General features: G+C 38.6%; 1 protein-coding gene across 3 annotated transcripts in view; it reads right to left on the reverse strand.

Moving 5' to 3' along the window:
• Window positions 1-21,494, reverse strand: part of slc9a7 (solute carrier family 9 member 7) — a 184,130-nt gene that overhangs the window by 17,481 nt on the left and 145,155 nt on the right. For 2 of the 3 annotated variants that reach the window (XM_039744722.1, XM_039744723.1), the window contains one exon: window positions 16,103-16,185. In XM_039744722.1, the coding sequence (XP_039600656.1) occupies window positions 16,103-16,185 (83 nt within the window). Of the gene's footprint in view, window positions 1-9,297; window positions 9,426-16,079; window positions 16,186-21,494 lie in introns of those variants that run through there. The other variant, XM_039744724.1, reaches the window with a different exon arrangement.

Consider the following 21,494-nt stretch of genomic DNA (forward strand, 5'->3'; position numbering starts at 1 on the left):
CAACCATTAAACAAATTTCTAACCAATGGTGGTGGTGATGATGGTGAAAAGGGCCAAAAGTGGTTGTAATCACTTCTGTGGTGTAACAAACCAGAGGAGAAGGAAAACAGTTAATCAGGTACAGTACAATATTTGATATGGTGGCCATGATAGTTAAACTCCTGTCAGAAAAGTTGTTTGATGAATGTAAGATTGACAATCAGAACAGCTTGGAAACCTGATGAGTTCAAGAACCCGCAAACAGAGGTGTTATGAATTTGGGTTATATAACAGACTTTGTGTATTTTTCTGCTGTGGGCACTACAATTGTGAGTTGACCAGGTTTATTTGTATTATTAAATGTGACACCTGCTGCTAAACAACATTCAAGGTTGTGGACAAAAACCTCAAAAAAACTAAGTTTGTAACTAACTTTAAAATACACTTTGATAGTCAGTGTTTTTCTGTCAGTGTATGTATTTGACTTTGGTGTTTCAATTAATTAATTTTTATTTAATCTCCTGGTCCATTTCCTTGCTCTTTCGGCTTGCAAGTATTATTCTCTTTGTGATGTGTGGGATCGGTTTTCTCAGCACAAAGTAGGTCTCTTCATAGGAAAACAGCAACATGTAAATACCACACCGTTACCATGCCGTTACGCTAGGTGGCAGCCCTCCTGGGTTGCATTGTTGCCTCGGACTCCCGCAGGGTTCCATGGGAGCTGGAGTTTGGTGCAGCCCTGTTGGGTTTTGTGGGCACTGCCAGGGGGTGCTGCAGCTGCTGCTGAGCTCTTGATTGCAACACTTCTGCCACACCCAGAAGCAAGGACCTGGAGCACTTCTGGGTGTCTTATAAAAGGAGCCAGCAGCCACTACTCCAGGAGCCAGAGTTGGGTGGAAGAGGATGAAGCTGGCCAAGAGAAGTGGAGGTGAAGAAAGAAGAGACAAAGAAGAAAGAAAGTGTTTGTGCTTTTGTGTAGTGCTGAACTGTGCTATACAGGAAAAAAAATAAAAGTGTGTGCTTGCATTTGTATCCCATGTCTGTCGATGTTGGGTTTGGTTGTCAAGAGCACCCTCCGCAGGGCACAAGGTTCATAATACTTCTTCCAGCATTTAGAGATTTTGAACGATACACAGATACTAAAGACAATCAGAAGCCAGGTGTCCTTGCACAAGTAGTGCACGGAGTGCCCACAATGTAATACTAGAAGGCCTTTGAAGGTGTCATCTATAAAGTATTTGTACCTGGAGAGATCATATACTAAAGACACCTACAGTACATGTGTCTTGATGCCTATAGATTGAAAAATTGACTGATATTGTGTAAAGGGCCTAGCTAAATGGTAAAAGTCTGCATTTACTTAAGTCACAAATTGACCATTTTGGCTGTTAATGAAGAAAAAAAAAAAACACATTTTCAAAGTTAATTAAGAGAGTTTAAAATACCCTACAGAAGCATTCACTTAGTCGTAGATCATGCATTTGATAATGCTCTGCTCGTCAAATAAACATACTCATTTAATTTCAAACAGCTAGATACTTAAACTATAGCAAGAACCTGCTAGATATCAAAGTTCCTGGCCAAGCATAAATCTGGCTGAATCATTAAAAATCTTAGCTCTTTGGCAAAACTCAAACTGACACTGAGAAGTCAGCAAAAAAGTACTAAAAATCTGGAGACAAGTTATTATCTTTAGCTGAAGTGTGTAATTCTTGACCTGCTGGGTAGTCCAGCATTAATAGAAAACAAAAATGGAGACTAAGCTGGCTCAGTCATGTCTCAATAAAAAACAAAACAGGGAAAGAACAGTTTAAAACATCAGAGAGAAAGAAAGACTTGCTAACTGAAATGTCCTACAATATGAAACCTGCCAGTGTTGTACTATACTTCCAAAAAATTAAAACTAAAGAGCCTTGACAGTTAAAGCTTACAAGTACATTTCATGAAGCTTTATACTGTTAAAAGTGATAGTTTTAAAACATTTTAACCCTTAGGAATTTTGCATTGTTCATATTTAAGTTTATATTCTGCTTTTTATCTCACATGGTTATAATGCTGTGAACAATCATGGAGTTCATTAAATAATTAAAAAACACACAAAGAAAGCAAGTAATCTGCTTGATGCATCTTAATAAGTGCAATGGTTTAATAACATAATAGCACCAAGGGCTGACAAAGCCAAGCTTGCAGCTTGGAGAGGGCACTTGGAATCTTAGGAACAGAACAGTGCATTCAGTCAGAGAAGCAAAGTCCCCACCCTCTGACAAGAAGAGCAAGGGCCACTCGTACTGTACATCTGATTCTGTTGCACAGTTGGCTATTGAGAAAATGAACTTAAAGTAAACACTGAATTTGTGTCTGCGTAAGTTCTGTTGATGCACTCACTGGGGGGTTCTCGTATTCTCCTGAGCTCATTTTTTTTTAAATGAGACACTGCACAGACACCCTGGTACAGAGTAAAAATGTCTACAGATGTAAAGTCAGGACAGGCAGTGGATTTTAAATCATGCAAGAAACCACAATGGCACACAAAGCCAATTAACTTTGAGAATTGTGGCATAAAGACTAAGCATCTGGATCACATACCAGAATTTTTAATTGTAAGAGAAAATTAATAAAAATATTTGGTGCAAGAAAAGTTAGATGATCTATAAAACTGACCTCACACCCCATGTTAAAAGAATTTTAAGAGCAGTGAAGAAAGCAACAACTGTAGGTAACACATATCAGTGCAGTAGTGGGGAAAAAACACAAGTTTTCTTCACTTTGTAGGATGGAAGAGGTATGATAAAAGAGCTTCACAATTTGGAGGTAATTACTGTATGGTAAATGGTAAATGGCCTGTATTTGATATAGCGCCTAACTAGAGTTCAAGAACCCCCCTAGGCGCTTTACAACACATAGGCACTTTCCCCTTTGAGGCAACACTGATACTGAGTTGACTTCACAGTCTTGGAGAGAATGAAATAGACAGACCTGCAAAAGGCACTTGACTGAAGAGAAACATTTTTAGTTCACAGTCTGGTTAAGATGAGGGCAGCAAACAAAAAGCTACTTTTCGGTTCAAGAGAGGTGAGCATGTCCTTTGGAATCTGTAGGACTTAGCCTCAGTAAATTCATGTTTCCCATTCCTGCTGCCATTGTCTTCAAGATATGGTACTATTTGGATATTGAATTCTACTCATTTAACCTCAGGGAGGCATCATGGTGCAGTGGTTAGCATAGTTGCCTTACAGCTCAGGTCACTATTTGGCCACAATAATTAGTCCAGAATGATTGGCAGATACTTTGCTAGCCCTCAGGGACACATAAGACCATTGCATCATAAAAAAAAAAGTTTAATTTTACCTTTCCCTTTGAGTTTAAATGCATTTGCAGAGTATGGCAAAGATCCCAAACATTTCAACAATTTTGGCAAACTGAAGGCGAAATAAATTCAGTGCTGTGCATTCATCACCACTTCCTCTAATCTAGCACAACCCATGAAATGATGATTTCACCATGAAAACAATGCAATAAAGCAATCAATCAGGCAGGTGCAAATCCGTTTTTATAGTAATGCACAATTGCTTCACAGAACAAAACATACAGTTCACTGTATATCATGTGTGGTCTACACTGCTGCTCATCTCTATACTGTATGTACCATGATTATGTTACATTTAAATATCTTTAGCATGCTTGCCAAGCTTCAAGTTTGCATAAGTTGGCATCTTTAAACTATTTGCTATGCATTTATGTGAAACATTGTGAATATTCTTCTTTGTCCTGGGGAAGTGATTTTCAATATGTTTCTTGATTCATTGCATGTTTCATTCACACTTCAGACATAATTTTCCAGGTATAGTACACAATAGCCAGAGCAGTCACATCTCTTCTTGAGGAATAGATTCAGAGAAATACAATGTTCACTTTGTAGCACTTTAACAATTTTGCATTCCTAGTTGGAGTTGAAGCACTGCAGACTACAACTAGCCCCATTTGCTAGGACAATATGCCCTTCTCTGGCTTACAAGTCTCCTAAAATCACTTTTGAGTGAAACTGATTATAGTGGTGATGGATGGAAGATCTTACATAGAAGAGCTACAATGGGAGCTTTCACAAAAATAATTGATGCACAAATACTGAGACAAGTAAAGGCCTGACATTCATGTGTCAAATGTCAAATTCTCCTAAATATGGAAAACACATGTTTTGCCTTTCATATATGCAAGCTTTTTAAAAAATTGTGAACCCTTATTATAATTAAATAGTTGTTTATTTAAACCTAATCCACATGTCTCCAAAATAAAATGTTTATGTATTAAAATTCTATGTACTGTTTACAGGAAGCAATGCATCCAACTGAAAAGAAACAGATAACAACTAGCTCATGTCCAAAAGTAAGTTGGTCTTTTAATTCAGTAACTGGGGGCACATCCATTAGCGGCTATGACAACAGGCAAGGAATTTCCTGATGTTACTAATCAGTTTTTGACATCTGCTTTTGAGAAACCTTTGCTCATTTTTCATTACAAAACTGCTCCCAATCTATCACTTTCTTGCACAAACAGTCCAGGCTCTTGACACAACACTTCTACTGGGTTAAGATATGAAATCTGACTCATCCATTTAAAAACATTTATTCCACTAAATCCAACACTGCATGATTTTCTGCAATGTTTCTAATTATTTATTGTCAAAATGAAGGACCTGCTGCGGTGGGTTGGCACCCTGCCTGGGATTGGCAGACCCCCGTGACCCTGTGTTCGGATTCAGCGGGTTGGAAAATGGATGGATGGATGAAGGACCTGCGGTGGGCTGGCGCCCTGCCCAGGGTTTGTTTTCTGCCTTGTGCCCTGTGTTGGCTGGGATTGGCTCCAGCAGACCCCAGTGACCCTGTAGTTAGGATGTAGCGGGTTCGATAATGGATGGATAGATGGATAATGAAGGACACATTCATTTTAACCCATCTTTTTACTCACTTTTCAGGACCTTCAGATTGAAATTAATCCCTAACCATGACTTTTACCATTACCTGTATATCTTAGGAGTGTTCCTGAGTATGTTTTGAACATATGGCCATAGATTGACTTGCATGGTAATTCTGAAGTAAAATGTCAAGGTAGAGAAAAAGAAAACATAATCTCTACCTCATGCCAGGAATCTAAATAATTTTTTTTTCTCCCATTTATAGACAACAAGTATTATGTAAAGTAACAAAAAAAAAATCAACAAAACTTTTGTCAAAAAGGCATTAGACCATAGTCAACTGACAGAGCATCTTTCATTGCACCTTAGCATTGATCTTACAACTGTCAAGAATTGTTCGTATGATGCTAGTGCTGTTGCCTCACATTAAGGGGCCCAGGATTCACGCCGCAGAAAGCACCTGCAACCACACCATGTTGGTTAAAAAAATGCCTAACTCCTGACTTAAATTTTGTATGTTCTACATAAAAAATCAGGGTGGGATACTGGGACAGCTTAGCTATTGGGTAAACAAATGGGCTTGATGGACTCCTCACATTTGTCAAATTGCATATGTTGGCATGTTCTATCAACACTTGCACATCATACTTAAGGAATTTGTGCTTTGTTGTACAGTTGACTCTAGAAGGCATAGTTTTCCTCAATTTCCCATGTCAAAAATCATATTATTCACTTTACTCAGGAAACATTAGCAAGTAAGTAGTTTCTGCCAATTAAAATTCTGTTGTTGTGCTCCAACAACCAGCCTCTCAAAATTTCCAAGATCTCATCTTTATACTGGGGTAGTTAAAATATTAGGTAAATGGGTATATCCATCATCTGTATACATGATGGATTATTAAAAATGTTCAGGTTTCTAATCCCCTTCAGACATTGCTGAGGTCATCTGTTAAACTGTGACATGCTCTATTATTATGGGTGAGAAAAAGTCAACAAGTTTCCTTATGTTTTTACAGAAGGATGTCCCTCAGACTTTGTGACTGAATGCTTGACTTGGTGTCCAATTATTTTAAGCCCTGGTAATAATCACCTTTTCTCTAAACAAACAATTCATAGTTATCTTACATTTGCACTTCTTCCTCTTGCATTCACTTACTTCTTTAAACAATACATAATTTAGGAATAAGCATGTTACATTTAGGAAAGCATTTTTTTTAGATTAAACGAAATTTTACTGAAAAATAAAATCGTCAAAGTGAAGTACAACTGATAGCATACTCGCTTCAGAGCTCTAATTTATTCAGTGATATAACCAAAATAGAAAAATACAGAAATCTAAATGTATATAACCCAATAAGTGAACAATTCTAGAAACAAAGTATGCTAAGCAGTTAATCATGATTTTTAACAAGTTTTTCACCAAAATGGCTGTTGGTGTTATTCTAGCAATGTGATTCAGGCTGTGGATGTTGATGTCTTAAAGGCACAAAGTAGTTCGTTTTTAGCTTACAGAAAAAAGTTTGCCATTTAAAAAGGACAAAAGTGCTAAAGAGTTGATATGACAAATACTGCAGTGGAACAGATTCGAAGGGTTTTCTTTCCATCAGTGTGTAGGAGACGCTTTCTTTTCTTAACAGCTTGCTAGTGTGTGCTGTGCTTTCAGAAAGGAAATGAAACACCTAACACATAGTGAACCCATGAAAACCACAGAGACAGAACCTCAGTTCAGTACATAACACTGTTTACGGTAATTTCCCTCTCCATCATGTCTTCTATTCCTTACTTTCAAGAGGTGGTTCCACATTAAAAGTATGCAGACTGTCCAACACCTTTTAGATTTTTACATCAGTATGAAGATAACAATGAAACATATTACTTGAAATTCCGAACTGAAAAGACAATTGTTTACCAAATGAAATATTTACTGGATTTTTTAGTTTAGTTGGTTTCAAAACTAGTTGTAAAACACATTCCATACACAGAGTTGTGTTCTTCTTATTTATTTTATTTTCTGTTTTTGCCTAACGATCTTGTATTGCTCCGGAATTCAAGATGTCCACAACATGATACCAAATAATGTTGGTCATATGATGCAACTATTATCAACATGTGATTAAGGAGTAATGTTACATGGGCATGGTTACTTGGTTTGTTGCCCACTTTGCTCCATTATAAAGATGGCCTTTGCAATAATAACATTGTTACTGTTTCTGATCACATCATACTTAAGGAATTTGTGCTTTGTTGTACAGTTGACTCTAGAAGGCATAGTTTTCCTCAATTTCCCATGTCAAAAATCATATTATTCACTTTACTCAGGAAACATTAGCAAGTAAGTAGTTTCTGCCAATTAAAATTCTGTTGTTGTGCTCCAACAACCAGCCTCTCAAAATTTCCAAGATCTCATCTTTATACTGGGGTAGTTAAAATATTAGGTAAATGGGTATATCCATCATCTGTATACATGATGGATTATTAAAAATGTTCAGGTTTCTAATCCCCTTCAGACAAGCGACATTAACTGCTCGCTTCAGGTCCTTCCACAATATTTTGATTTGATTAAGGTCAGGACTTTGACTTGGCCATTCCAAAACATTAACTTTATTCTTCTTTAACCATTCTTTGGTAGAACGACTTGTGTGCATAGGGTCGTTGTCTTGCTGCATGCCCCACCTTCTCTTGAGATTCAGTTCATGGACAGATGTCCTGACATTTTCCTTTAGAATTCTCTGATTCTCTCGGCCATTGGCATTGGTTTTGCTCACTATTTTCGTTATATTGCAACAGTGGTTTCTTAAGCCTTTGTTATACTGAATTCCTTTCTCACCATTTTCCGTTCCTATTCTTACACCACCGTATGCTATGGCAGGCTTCGGCTAGTAGCAAATAAAAAGATGACAGCCTGGCTTCCAAATGTGATCAGAAACAGTAACAATGTTATTATTGCAAAGGCCATCTTTTATAATGGCTATTGGAAGAATGTTTTATGGACAGATGAGATCAAAATAGAACTTTTTGGTTTAAATGAAAAGCGTTATGTTTGGAGAAAGGAACACACTATCTGTGAAACATGGTGGTGGTAGTATCATGGTTTAGGACTGTTTTGCTGCATTTGGGCCAGGACGGCTTGCCTCCATTGATGGAACAATGAATTCTGAATTATATCAGAGAATTCTAAAGGAAAATGTCAGGACATCTGTCCATGAACTGAATCTCAAGAGAAGGTGGGGCATGCAGCAAGACAACGACCCTAAGCACACAAGTCGTTCTACCAAAGAATGGTTAAAGAAGAATAAAGTTAATGTTTTGGAATGGCCAAGTCAAAGTCCTGACCTTAATCAAATCAAAATACTGTGGAAGGACCTGAAGCGAGCAGTTAATGTGAGGAAACCCACCAACATCCCAGAGTTGAAGCTGTTCTGTACAGAGGAATGGGCTAAAATTCCTCCAAGCCGGTGTGCAGGAATGATCAAAAGTTACCGGAAACGTTTAGTTGCAGTTATTGCTGCAAAGGGGGGTCACACCAGATACTGAAAGCAAAGGTTAACATACTTTTGCCACTCACAAATATGTAATGTTCGATCATTTTCCTTAATAAATAAATGACCAAGTATAATATTTTTGTCTCATTTGTTTAACTGGTTTCTCTTTATCTACTTTTAGGACATGAGTGAAACTCTGATGATGTTTTAGGTCATATTTATGCAGAAATATAGAAAATTCTAAAGGGTTCACAAACTTTCAAGCACAACTGTAGAGTGAATCAGGTTCTTGTGATCAATTATTTGTTGAATATTTCTAATATAGTAAATAAGGCAATTTACCTAGTATTTATAATAGAATCCTTACCCTGACAACCTATTACCTATTCTCAACCCCCATGCTAAGTCAGCACTGAACCAACAGTAGTATTTGTCAGCAGCAGACAGCCCAGATTTAAGAAACTGAGCAGCCCTCGGTAGTTTTCATGACTGCTTTGTGAATACGAGATGCAGATATGTAAGAAACTATAACATTTTCAGACCCAGTTACATTGATGAAGGAGAAGTTTAGTAGCAAGTAATAGTGCAATATCAACAGATAGGAAACAAGGCAAAAAATGGGATATTAAAGTTCAAAGGAAAAAAAACAGGAGTGAAAAACCAAAAAATGTGGAGAAAGGTGAATGGGGCACCCAATGTGCAAAAGTGACAAAGAGGATAAGGTTTAGTACCCATCAGATAAAGTTTAAGGAGAAGTAAGATGCACTCAATTATGTTTGTTGATAATTAGGATTTTTGGAACAGCATTTTACATTATGAAACATGGTCAACCAGGCAGGAGAATCAGTGAGAGGACAGAGGTCTATGAACCAAACAGAAATTTAAGGGGGTGGGGGTACATAATACAGCCTAAAAGCTGGAAACTACATGCTGTAAATGCTACACGGGCTGGATGGACATCCCAACCAGAATAGGGGACGGTTCCTTTCCCAGATGGGATGATCCTAGCAAGCAGACAGGCATCCCAGCTGGGGATAAGAAGGGGATCAGACCTGGAAGAGAGAACCAAAAATGATGGATGAACAGCCCACCGGAAAGAGAAGATGTCACTGGGTGTTTTTTTATTATTATTTATTATTAGCCCTGGAGATTGGTGCCCAGTGGGAAGCCAGCAGGGCATGCCGGGAAATGCAGTCCAGCATAGCAGCCTAATTTGGGGTCACTGGAAACCGCAAGAGAGCACTGCAGGGAGACAAGCTCCCAGCTGTAAAGGACCTTCATATGACCCGGAAATGCTTCCCTCGGGCAGTGGCCCTGGCACCGGAAGTACCTCTGGGTCCTTAATAAAAGGGACCACTCAACTGGAGGAGGGTAGTGCAGTGGTAAGAATTGGAAGGAGAGAGAAACCTGTGCTTCTGTAATACTTTGTAGTACTGTAGAACGAATAGGGTTAAATAAACCATCCTTTATTTGCACCCGGGACCCTTGGTGTGTTCGTGTTGGGGGTTTAGGCCGTTGACGCCCTGCTTTCCTTCACCATGCTAAGAGTGAGATAGGGAGTCAAAAGGATGAGCAGGTAAAAGCAGAGAAAAGAGAGATACCTTGTATTCTTAACAATGAACAAATCTGTAAATAAAAGAAAAAAGATGAAGAGAAATACGAGTCTGAAAAGACTGGAACAACAGGAGCCCAGTATCATTAAATACTGTAGGTCACCATGTTTACTAATTTGTGTAGTCTGCTAAACAAGGTAAACACAGGGGTAGCCACTTTCAACACTGATCTACCTCATCAACTGGGTAAAAAGGGATTGAATCTTGATGCTCCCACAATCTCCTCTATTATGGGCTACCTAAGCAGCAGATGCTCAAAGAGTGTGTGTCAAAAATGGTGGTACGTAAATTCTGGAACACCTCAGGGAACTGTCCTGTCATCCTTCCTGTTTACCCTCTACACAACAGACTTTCAGCAGAACACCAGCACTTCTCATCTACAGCAATCCTCAGATGACTCTTCCATCATAGGCTGCATTAAAAATGGAGATGAGACAAAGTACAGGAAAGTCGTACTGGACTTCATCTTGTGGTGCAAGGGCAACAACCAGCAACTCAACATCAACAAGACAAAAGAACTGCTGGTGGACTTCTGACAAGAAGACAACTGAGACCAGTTATCATTCAGGGGATTATTTTTTAAATGTCATTTCTTGGGGTAGGGGGGGTTAGGGGTGGAGGCGGGGTTTGGGGTGGAGGTGGAAGTGAAAGCTGACCTTCTAAAAGCTTTGCCAAACAGAATTAAAAAAGGCACAGATCAAACTAGTTCAGTTCTGTAATAATGATACAATAATTCTATGATCTGCAGCTTGTTATGCAGCAGTAACAGACTCATAGATGTCCATATGTTACACACATTTTAAATATCTTGAATGCGTAATGAGCTCTTCCTTTCAACATATTTGGAAAGAAGTTTTATTTTCAAAATGACTCCTCTCTCTTTAGTGTTAGCTCATTTAAGAAAGAAGCTATTGAAAAAACAGAGAATCTATTAATTTTATTTTAGTGATGCCAAAATCTAATTCTAATCACTAAATAAGCAAATGCCTTTCAGTTTCTGGTCTCAGTTTGAATTTTAATATGCCTAAGTATGTAAACATACTAAAGATGCAGTGGCCCTGTTAAACTCAAAAGGACTGACCCTAATAAGTCATACCCAGAAGGAAGCAGCTTTTAGAACTTCATTGAGTACAAAACTAAACAATAGAAAATGTAAGTGAAAAATAGAAATTAGGAAGAATTAAGGGGAATAAAAACTCAACAAACAAGTCACTGATAAATAAGGTAAGCTCACCTAGCTAGTGGGTGGGAAGCACCACAGTTGTAGGTCCGCGAAGGAGAACTGATCTCTTGCCATGGAGTGAGTGCAATCGAGGAGGGTGTCCTACCCTAGGGATCAGCAGCATGCCAGGGGAGCGAGAAGGATGATGGGAAGACAACCTGACCTGACAAGCTGCTGCTTGTCTCTACCAGCTGAGCGAGTAATGGGTGAGCCAGGGAGGTGAAGAGGGATATGTGCTGAGCTAGTTGAAGTGCAAAATGAACAATAAGGACCCAATGCCTGTTGGTATTACTCTGGATTTGTAATTCACGGGTCATCACTGTTTTAAAGGATTAGAATCACAGTTTATCTTGACAGAAACCACAGTGACTTTCTGATGAATGTTCCCGAGGCAAGTCACTTGGGAGAAGTTTGGGAATGCCAAATATGAATAGTTAGGAGTGTGATTAAGTCTGTCCCGACTAGATGACTCTTTACTAAGGACATTTTTCTATGAGGCCATGTCAATTGTGAATAATCGCCCACTCACTATGAATAAAATCTATGATCCTAAGAGTGCTGAGCCTTTAACACCCAAACATTTGCTCCACCTCCTGGCAGGTTTGTCAGAGAAGATATGTATGCCAAGAAAAGGTGGTGTACAGTGCAGTACTTGTCAGAGCAGTTCTGGAGCAGATGGTGCAAGGAATACCTGACCAACCTAAGCCTTAGACAACAGTGGCAAAAGAAACGTAAGAGTTGGAGATATAGTAATTGTCAAGGATGACAATATTTCCAGAAATTAGTGGAAACTTGCCAGAATCATAGAAACAAGTGAAGACTATGATGGTTTGTATGAAAGATTAAAATTAAAATAGGACAATGGGATTAAGGAAAGAAAGGTGAATGTTTGACACAACCATCCTTTCTAGAATGACCATTTCACAAATTAGTGGTATTAGTAGAAAGTGATTACTAAATTACTATTAAAATAGTACAAAGACAGATGTCTTAAGACACTTAAACAATGGTGTCGTTCACAAGTTTGAGTCTGTGGTAACATATAGGAGGTAAAATTCATTTTTGGCTTAAAAAGGGTAAAAAGGAAAATTACAAGATTTATTAAATTCTGTTTGAATACGGTTAACATAAATCTTTGTAATTTTTGTGGCAGTGCAACTGTTGCAAAATAGGCTATATGAATATCTATATATATATATATCTATATATATCTATATATCTATATATCTATATATCTATATATCTATATCTCTATATCTCTATATCTATATATATATATATATATATAATTCACTAAGGGCGCAAGATAGAGAGTGCAAGCAAGACAGAGCGCCACGCCCGCCAACTCTAAGACCATGGGATACGCTCGACAGAGCCCCGCCCACCAACTGTAACCATCCTCCTGTGTCCCCCGTCGTTCTCGAGGCATGTGCACTGCCTGCTCATGTGCCAGCACTCAACAATTCACCAAACACAGCCTCAGTCGCTTTCGTCTGTGCTGCAGTCCACATGAGAGACACACACAAACACAGGCGTGCGAGAGAGACACACACACACGGAGAGAGACACACACACACAGGCGTGCGAGAGAGACACACACACACACACACAGCACACACACACACACACACACACACACAGACACAGACACAGACACACGCAGGTGTGCAAGTGCATTGTTGCAATGTTACTTTTTTTGGTTGTTTATTAAATTACAGATTTTTCAAATGTTCATTTTTTTCCCTGTGCTTAAAACTCATTAAAAAAAAAAGTGTTTTTAGCGAGTGGTTCATAGCGCTATAGCGCGAACTCTTGCAGTGTTACTTTTTCTCTGTTGTTCCAAGGTTTTCTCAGTGTTATTCAATGTTTTTACATTTAGTTTACTATTACGCTGTGCATTCTATGGTATAATCTCTATATATAATTCATTAAGGGCATGCAAGACAGAGAGCCACGCCCACCAACTCTAAGACCATGGGATACACTCGACAGAGCCCCGCCCGCCAACTCTAACCCTCCTCCCGTGTCATGGGATATGCATGACAGAGCCCCGCCTGCCAACTGTAACCCTCCTCCTGCGTCCCCCGTCGCTCTCGAGGCATGTGCACTGCCTGCTCATCTGCCTGCATGCAACAACTCACCAAACACAGCCTCAGTCGCTTTCGTCTGTGCTATAGTTCACATGAGAGAGACGCACACACAGGCGCGTGAGAGAGACACACAGGCGCGCGAGGAGAAAGAGACACACAATACACACAGGTGCGCGCATGCATGGTTGCAATGTTACTTTTCTTAGTTGTTTATTAAAATTACGGATTTTTCAAATGTTCGTTTTTTTCCCCTGTGCTTAAAACTCATTAAAAAAAAAGTGTTTTTAGCAAGCGGTTAGTAGCGCTATAGCGCGAACTCTTGCAGTATTAGTTTTCTCTGTTGTTCAAGGTTTTCTCAGTGTTATTCAATGTTTTTACATTTAGTTTACTATTACGCTGTGCATTCTATGGTACAATTAACTATATTTGTGTTTAAAAACTTAAAAAAATATATATTTACATACAGTTCGTACGGTCTGGAACGGATTAATTGTATTTACATACAATCCTATGGGGGAAATTACTTCGGTTCACGACCAAAATCGGTTTACGACCAGAGTTTTGGAACGCATTATGGTCGTGAACCGAGGTTCCACTGTATATATAATCGACCAAGTCGTCTGACCATGGGGTACGCACAACAGAGCCCCGACCGCCCACTCTAACCCTTCTGCCACGTCATGGGGAACGCACAACAGAGCCCCGCCCGCCAACTCTCACCCTCCTCCCGTGTTCACCCTCGCTCTCGAGGCATGAACACTGCTTGCTCATGTGCCCGCCCAGAACACGTCACCAAACACATCCTCACTCGCTTTGGTCTGTGCTACAGTCCACATGCAGCTGTGAGCCACGTGAACTGTTCACGTTGATAATGATGCAGCGTATGCTACACCGTGGGTTGGCTAGTGTATGTAAATTTGATACTTCAGTTAGTGGAATACTTTTGTAAATTGTATTGTATAATAGTTGTGGTGCAATCTTATTGTAGATAATATTTTCTTTTCAAGTGCAACTTTATTTTATTTATTTTTGATCTCAATGTCTTTGTGCAGAAGTATACATAGTTGGTCTGAATGGAAGGGTGTTGTGGTCACATGATCAGTTTCATCGGTGGAGCGAAAATATGCATATTGAGACAATTAATGGACACTAAGCTGAAGAAAGGTGGTTTTCTTTAATAAGATGGACATGCGTGTGGTATCACAGAGACAATAATAAAAAGACCCGAGTTTCAGGTCAGAAGGTGCACACAGTGTATTTTAAATTTTGTTATGCCTACCCCTGTTTAACTCATTTATTTGCTTAATTGACTAGCTTTATTTTAGTTTAGTTTTCAGTGTTTGAGAGCTGAGAGAGAGAGAGAGAGAGAGAGAGAGAAAGAGAGAGAGAGAGAGAGAGAGAGAGCGCGCAAATAAAGTTTTTCAGACATCAATTGGAGCGCCTCATCTGTACTAGGAGAAAACTTTCAGGAGCAGGTACAATGAAAAATGTTTATTTATTTATTGATGAAGAGAGCACTGCACTTTTTAGACACTGTTTATTTGATTGATTTTTAAAAAAAAGCACTGTATAACCTTTCTGCACCTACCCCTTTGTGTGTGTTCTCATTCACCTGTCTTATATCAGTTATGGTACAGATAGTGGGGGCTCCTGGACGATACAGGAGCATGGTGCCAACCTGCACCATCACAACCAGGTTTCCAAACAATATAGTTAGGGTGATTGTGAGGGTGCGGGCCCTTCAAGTTTTGGGAGCCTCTTGAACCTGGCACTGTCAATACTCATGACCGGGATGAGCTGTGCAATTAGGACACCACATGAAGCATGGGGAAGGTGCAATAAAAAAAACAATAAAAATCAAAGCCATTGTTCTTCTCCTGATGTGGACGAGCCCAACACAACACCCTCTTCATTTCCCCAGCTCACCCATACCTCACGCAGCTGACGGAGACTTCAGCAGCCATGGTCCTCTCCATCCCGACCCCCTGTCTTGGCTGCATCCGTTGGCGTCTGCCAGACCGCTTGGGGTTGGTTGTCCTCCTGTTTTTCTTCACGCACATGTGGTCGTCCCTCAGAACCCTAGGGAGGGCACTACCTCAATCATACCCGCTCTTCAAAGAATAGCCAGTAGGCATGATCCACCCCTAGAGCACCAAACCCTTGCTCCTATGCGGGGCAAACTACCGATCTGCCTTTCTCCACACTGCTGGCTCGACCTGCCTCTCGCCTGCTGCTGTTCTCACAGCACTTCCCTTCTTTCTCTGTTCTCCCCCCTTTTTCCCTGTGCCGGCCCATACTTATATGGCTCCGTGGGCGCAGCGTCTCAATCACGCACTGCAGGAAGCCAATTGAGAAAGATCACACCCTCACATGTAGGTGCGCCTTGCCCAAATTACTTCAACTCCCCGCAGCTGCACAAATGCGCCCACGGAGACTGACACGGCCAATGGATTATTCTATTAATTATAAAAAAAAAACAAAAAAAAAAAAAACAACCCTGGCCATTCTTTCTGATGCGCAGACCCGCTATACCATGATGAAACCTAACAAACAATAAAAGAAAGGACCAAAGATAATATCATGATAATTGGTTGTTTATGGAGTGTTGAGGATTAGTATTACTAGTGGGTTATATGGCTTCTTTTAACTCATGCTTTAACTGTAAGAGCTTTATTAATTTAAATTATACACAACTGAAAACTTTATAGTAATATGGTAAACATTTTTAGCTATTTACAAGAAACATATGAAGGTGCAACCAGCAATAAACCAGCAATTTACCTTGGGAAAGTGGAAAAGGATACTTGTGATCAAAACTGTACCATAACCGGAAAAGCCAGGCACTTTCTTGTTTAGTTTTGCTTCCACCATTTGACTGTAAACCATCCTTTAGGAAGGGAAAAAAATAGATGTATAAATAAATACACATATAATATTCATATTGTAGTGACAAATAGCTAGGAAATAATAACCCTTGGTACCTAATCTGTGACAGATAATGGAAAACATTCTTCTAATAATGCTTATCATGGTAGAAAGATGAAGTTCCATGCATTTGACCTGAAGTTAGGATACATTATGGAGCTAGATATATTCCATATTAGGTTTCTGGGATTCATGTGCAAGATAAAATGATCATGGATAAGTAGGTACACTGCATCAAAATCTCAAATTCATTGATTCTCAAATCATCAGTTGGTCCCTCAAGAGGAAGAAGTAGGGCAGCATAGGAAAGTAGTAACAGTCTTAAAGGTACAAGATTCAAGAATTGGTAGGTGAAACAAACAGACAATGGATATAAATGGCATTAAGGTGGCTAAAAAATATATTTAAAAGAAATCAATTAAAATGTTAAACCTTAATGTGGAAATCCTACACTACTTTTTGTTAGCATTAATATATTTATATAACGTATTACATTTACTGGCCAGATACTACTATGCAAAGCAACTAACTAACAGATTACAAAGACACACCTAGTTATATATTTCTCAAATTGGCACACAGGGTCAATTAACAGCCTGCAAGTTATTTCACTAGACGTCACTGCCTCTTCAACTTTACTCATAAAGTACTATTCAAGGTAACTATGAGCATTTACACACAAAAATAGGTCACAGTGCAGTGATTATATGAGAATTCACAACTTTCAAAAATTAGATTTGAAACTAACTCTAAAAATACCTAATTAAATTGCCTATCTGTAAAGTAAGATTTTGTCTGAAGCAACGTTCTTAAGTCCAAAAGGGAAACATCAGACTGTGAAATACATTTGAAAGCCAGGCAAGCAGCACCTTCTACACTTAAAAAGGGGTTCAACTGGAGCCAGATCTACAACTGCTAACAGTTAATGGGATATCTCCTATAAGTAAACATAGTATTTTTACAGTAACTTGATTATAAACGTACAAAGCATTTCGTGAATGTGGAAAGTGGTCAGAGACATCTGATGCACATCTGTGTTTATTTTGTAGAATTGCCTACAAATCAGCAAAGTTTGCACCTGGCTGCTTAGATAAATGAAGCAAAGCAAATCCAGAAAAAAGACTTAACAGTATCAGACACTGGTGAGGTTCACCTCTAATTGTGTTGATTCTTCTCATTGCAAAGGCAGTGCTAATGACAGACTATTAGAAAAAGGTACAATTCTTAGAATCATTACATTAACAGATCTTTAACTAGTTAATATTTAAATAATGCAGGGATAGTTCTTTATGCATAATGCACACTTTGAACGATCTGCCAACTCTCACCTAAAGGTCATGTCACAATAAGTAACTTTTCCAGTTCATAGCCTTCATTTACATGATCTTAGAATGAGTCTAAGGCAGTTGGTATTGCACTCCCAGTCACTCCAACTCAACCAGGCAAAAACAAAAAGATGTGCTTTTGTCTTTAGCCACAAGGGTGGGCTTTGTATGCATGGGAACTGATAACCAATTAAGAGTCATCCACAGGAACAATGCATACAATGCAGTGACAAGGAATAAGGAACATGGATGTTTTGGACCTCACAAGCGAAGAGAAGGTCATTTGTAGGATTTCTCACATTTTACATAACAGAAAAAAATGCAGACATTGCAGCTGAGCCTGTTAACACTTCATAATGCATGGACTGTGTAATGCAGCATATTATTGGCTGTAACAAAAGAAGTGACCACAACTGTGCTGGAAATTCGGCTCTGATGTTGAAATGCCAAGTAATTTCCACTTGTGTAAACTGACATGGTCTAGCAATGTGATCAGGAACTGGGCTTGGCAAGTCTGATATACCCAATGGCTGCAAGTCATTAAATGTGATACTGGCATAAGGGAGATCCTCAAAGAGCTTTACTTCATCAACACATGACAAATGTAATGTGTTCTTATTAATTAAGCAGAAAACTACAGACTGATACAAACACTTTACAGGCTTTTAAAGTTAAATGTCATCGTTCATCATATTATTGGTTGTACCTTTAAATTACAAACAGTATGATATTATAACTGACAACATTGGCAACAGGTAAAGTGTATCATCAGTTACATGCAGGCTGTCACAGTTTGGTTTGGATTGGTCTTTTGACTTCACTCCCACTGCATCACCACTGAGCTGCTGCTCAAATTCACTTATCATTGTGCCAAATCTGTTTGAAACACACAACTGTTTTTTTAAAAGGATTTTTACCTAGATGAAAAAAAATTACAGAAAGATGTTACTGTATAATAAAGTTTAGCAAATCAGCATGCCATGTATATACTATAGCTCCAACTAGACATCTAAATGCAAACTATGATCAGAAGCACTTTCAACATATCCCAAAAACTGTGCTGAACTCTGTAGTTCTTGGAAATTTCAGCTACTGGACTTACTGCAAATCTTTGACACCTTACCACCTATTACTGGTTCTACATTGTGTGTGCTAACAGAAAACTAAGTCTTCATTTCACTGTTTCAACAAGTAAACAGATAATGTAGGCAATAATATCAACATGTTCACTTCTAATATACTTTCATAATAAACAAAATACATAATAAGGTAAAAGATATTTATAAAAGCCTTCCAAATACAAAAAAATGAGGATTTATCTTGAAATTGGACACACAAAATAAATATGTAATCTGTGTTTTAAAAAAAAGTATAAGCTCTGTATTGAAAGATTTTAAAATAAAAACCTACAGTACTTTAAATTGAAGATGTTACCAAAATCTTATAGACAGTGAAAAAATCTTCTAGCATTGTTATACCATGGAAGACCCAAAGAGTGTCGGATTTAAAGAGAACATGCCGCAGAGCTGAGTGTAAATGGAGGAAGACTAAACTAACTATCCACTATGAAATATTAAAATTTAAAATAACGGAATACAATAACACTGTCCGTCTTGAGAGGCTGCTATTTCTCCAAGATTATAAATAACAATGCTAGTAATCCCAGAGTCTTATTTTCTACAATTGATCGCCTACTAAACCCAGGTAACTCAAAGGAATGCCTCCTAAGTACTTCCAGTAAAACCTGTGAGGCTATCGCTGTATTTTTCAATCAAAAAATTAATGATATTAGAAATAACATAATATATCCCTCCAACACGAAGGATCCTCCTAAACCCCAGCATCCTGTTATAAACAAATTAAACTCTTTCACTAGGATAGATTTACCTGATTTACAAAAAATAATATCTCAATTAAAATCCTCCACCTGCTCCTTGACCCAATACCAACAAATTATTTCAAAGAAGTATGGGTGCTAATTGATAATGTTCTGGACATAGTAAATTCGTCATTAGATACGGGGGTCTTCCCAGACTGTCTTAAGACTGCTGTAGTTAAACCCCTTCTTAAGAAACATAATCTTGACCCCTCGCCTCTTGAAAATTTTAGACCCATTCTTAGGTAAAGTTCTGGAGAAGGCAGTCATTATGCAGTTAAATGACCACCTAAATAAACATGCTATTCTTGATAAATTTCAGTCGGGTTTTAGAACAAATCACAGCACAGAAACTGCACTCGTTAAAGTAGTAAATGATTTGTGGTGAATGCAGACAGAGGCCATTTATCTGTTCTCATCCTCTTAGATCTGAGTGCTGCATTTGACACCATTGATCAATATTCTTAGAAATCGCCTTAGTCAATGGGTGGGCCTCTCTGGCAGTGTCTTAAATTGGTTTGAATCCTACCTGACAGGGAGAAAATATTTTGTTAGTTGTGGTAATTACAACTCAAGACACATGATATCCAATATGGTGTTCCACAAGGCTCTATCCTGGGTCCGCTGTTATTCTCAATCTACATGCTTCCGTTAGGTCAGATTATCTCAGAGCACAACGTGAGCTACCACAGCTATGCTGATGACACACAGCTGTACTTATCAATAGCACCTGATGACCCGATTCTATTGATTCACTAACACAATGTCTGACTTGTATCTCAGAATGGATGAATAGTAACTTTCTCAAGTTAAATAAAGAGAAAACTGAAATCTTAGTGATTAGCAATAATGGATACAATGAGGCTATTAGAAATAAACTGGATACATTAGGATTAAAAGTCAAGACGGAGGTAAAAAGCTTAGGGTAATTGTTGACTGTAATCTGAATTTTAAATGCATATTAATCAGATCACTAGGACAGCATTTTTTCACTTAAGAAACATAAGTAAAGTTAGACCTCTTATATCACTGAAAGATGCTGAGAAATTAGTTCACGCGTTTGTTTTCAGTCGACTAGATTACTGTAATGCACTCCTCTCAGGACTACCCAAAAAAGACATAAATCGTTTGCAACTAGTGCAGAATGCAGCTGCTAGAATCCTAACTAGGAAAAGAAAATCTGAACACATTACTCCAGTTTTGATGTCACTACACTGGTTACCTGTGTCATTCAGGATTGACTTTAAAATTCTGCTTATGGTTTATAAAGCCTTAAATAATCTCGCCCCATCTTATATATCGGAATGTCTGACACCTTATATTCCAAATCGTAACCTCAGATCCTCAAATGAGTGTCTCCTTAGAATTCCAAGAACAAAACTTAAAAGAAGTGGTGAGGCGGCCTTCTGCTGCTATGCACCTAAAATCTGGAATAGCCTGCCAATAGGAATTCGCCAGGCTGATACAGTAGAGCACTTTAAAACACTGCTGAAAACACATTACTGTAACATGGCCTTTTTATAACTTCAATTTAACTTAATTTAACTTAATCCTGATACTCTGTATGTTCAATTTCCTCATAATAACTACCCATGGTGGCTCTAAAATCGTACTGACCCCTACTCTCTTTTTCTGTTTCTTTTTCCGGTTTCTTTGTGGTGGTGGCCTGCGCCACCTCCACCTACTCAAAGCTTCATGATGCTCCAACAATGATGGATGGATTAAAAGGCAGAAGTCTACATGACCATCATCATCAAGCCCTTCCGTGAGAACCCTAAATCCAAAGAGGACTGTTTCATTTATGTTAGGTAGAATGCCCAGAGGGGACTGGGCGGTCTCATGATCTGGAATCCCTACAGATTTTAATTTTTTTTCTCCAGCCGTCTGGAGTTTTTTTTGTTTTTTCTGTCCCCCCTGGCCATTGGACCTTACTCTTATTCGATGTTAATTAATGTTGATTTATTTTGTTTTCTTGTGTCTTATTTTTCAATTCTTTATTATGTAAAGCACTTTGAGCTACTGTTTGTATGAAAATGTGCTATATAAATAAATGTTGTTGTTGTTGTTATA

Source organism: Polypterus senegalus, chromosome 2 (assembly GCF_016835505.1).
Source record: "Polypterus senegalus isolate Bchr_013 chromosome 2, ASM1683550v1, whole genome shotgun sequence".
In the NCBI taxonomy this organism is placed as follows: Eukaryota; Metazoa; Chordata; class Cladistia; order Polypteriformes; family Polypteridae; genus Polypterus; species Polypterus senegalus.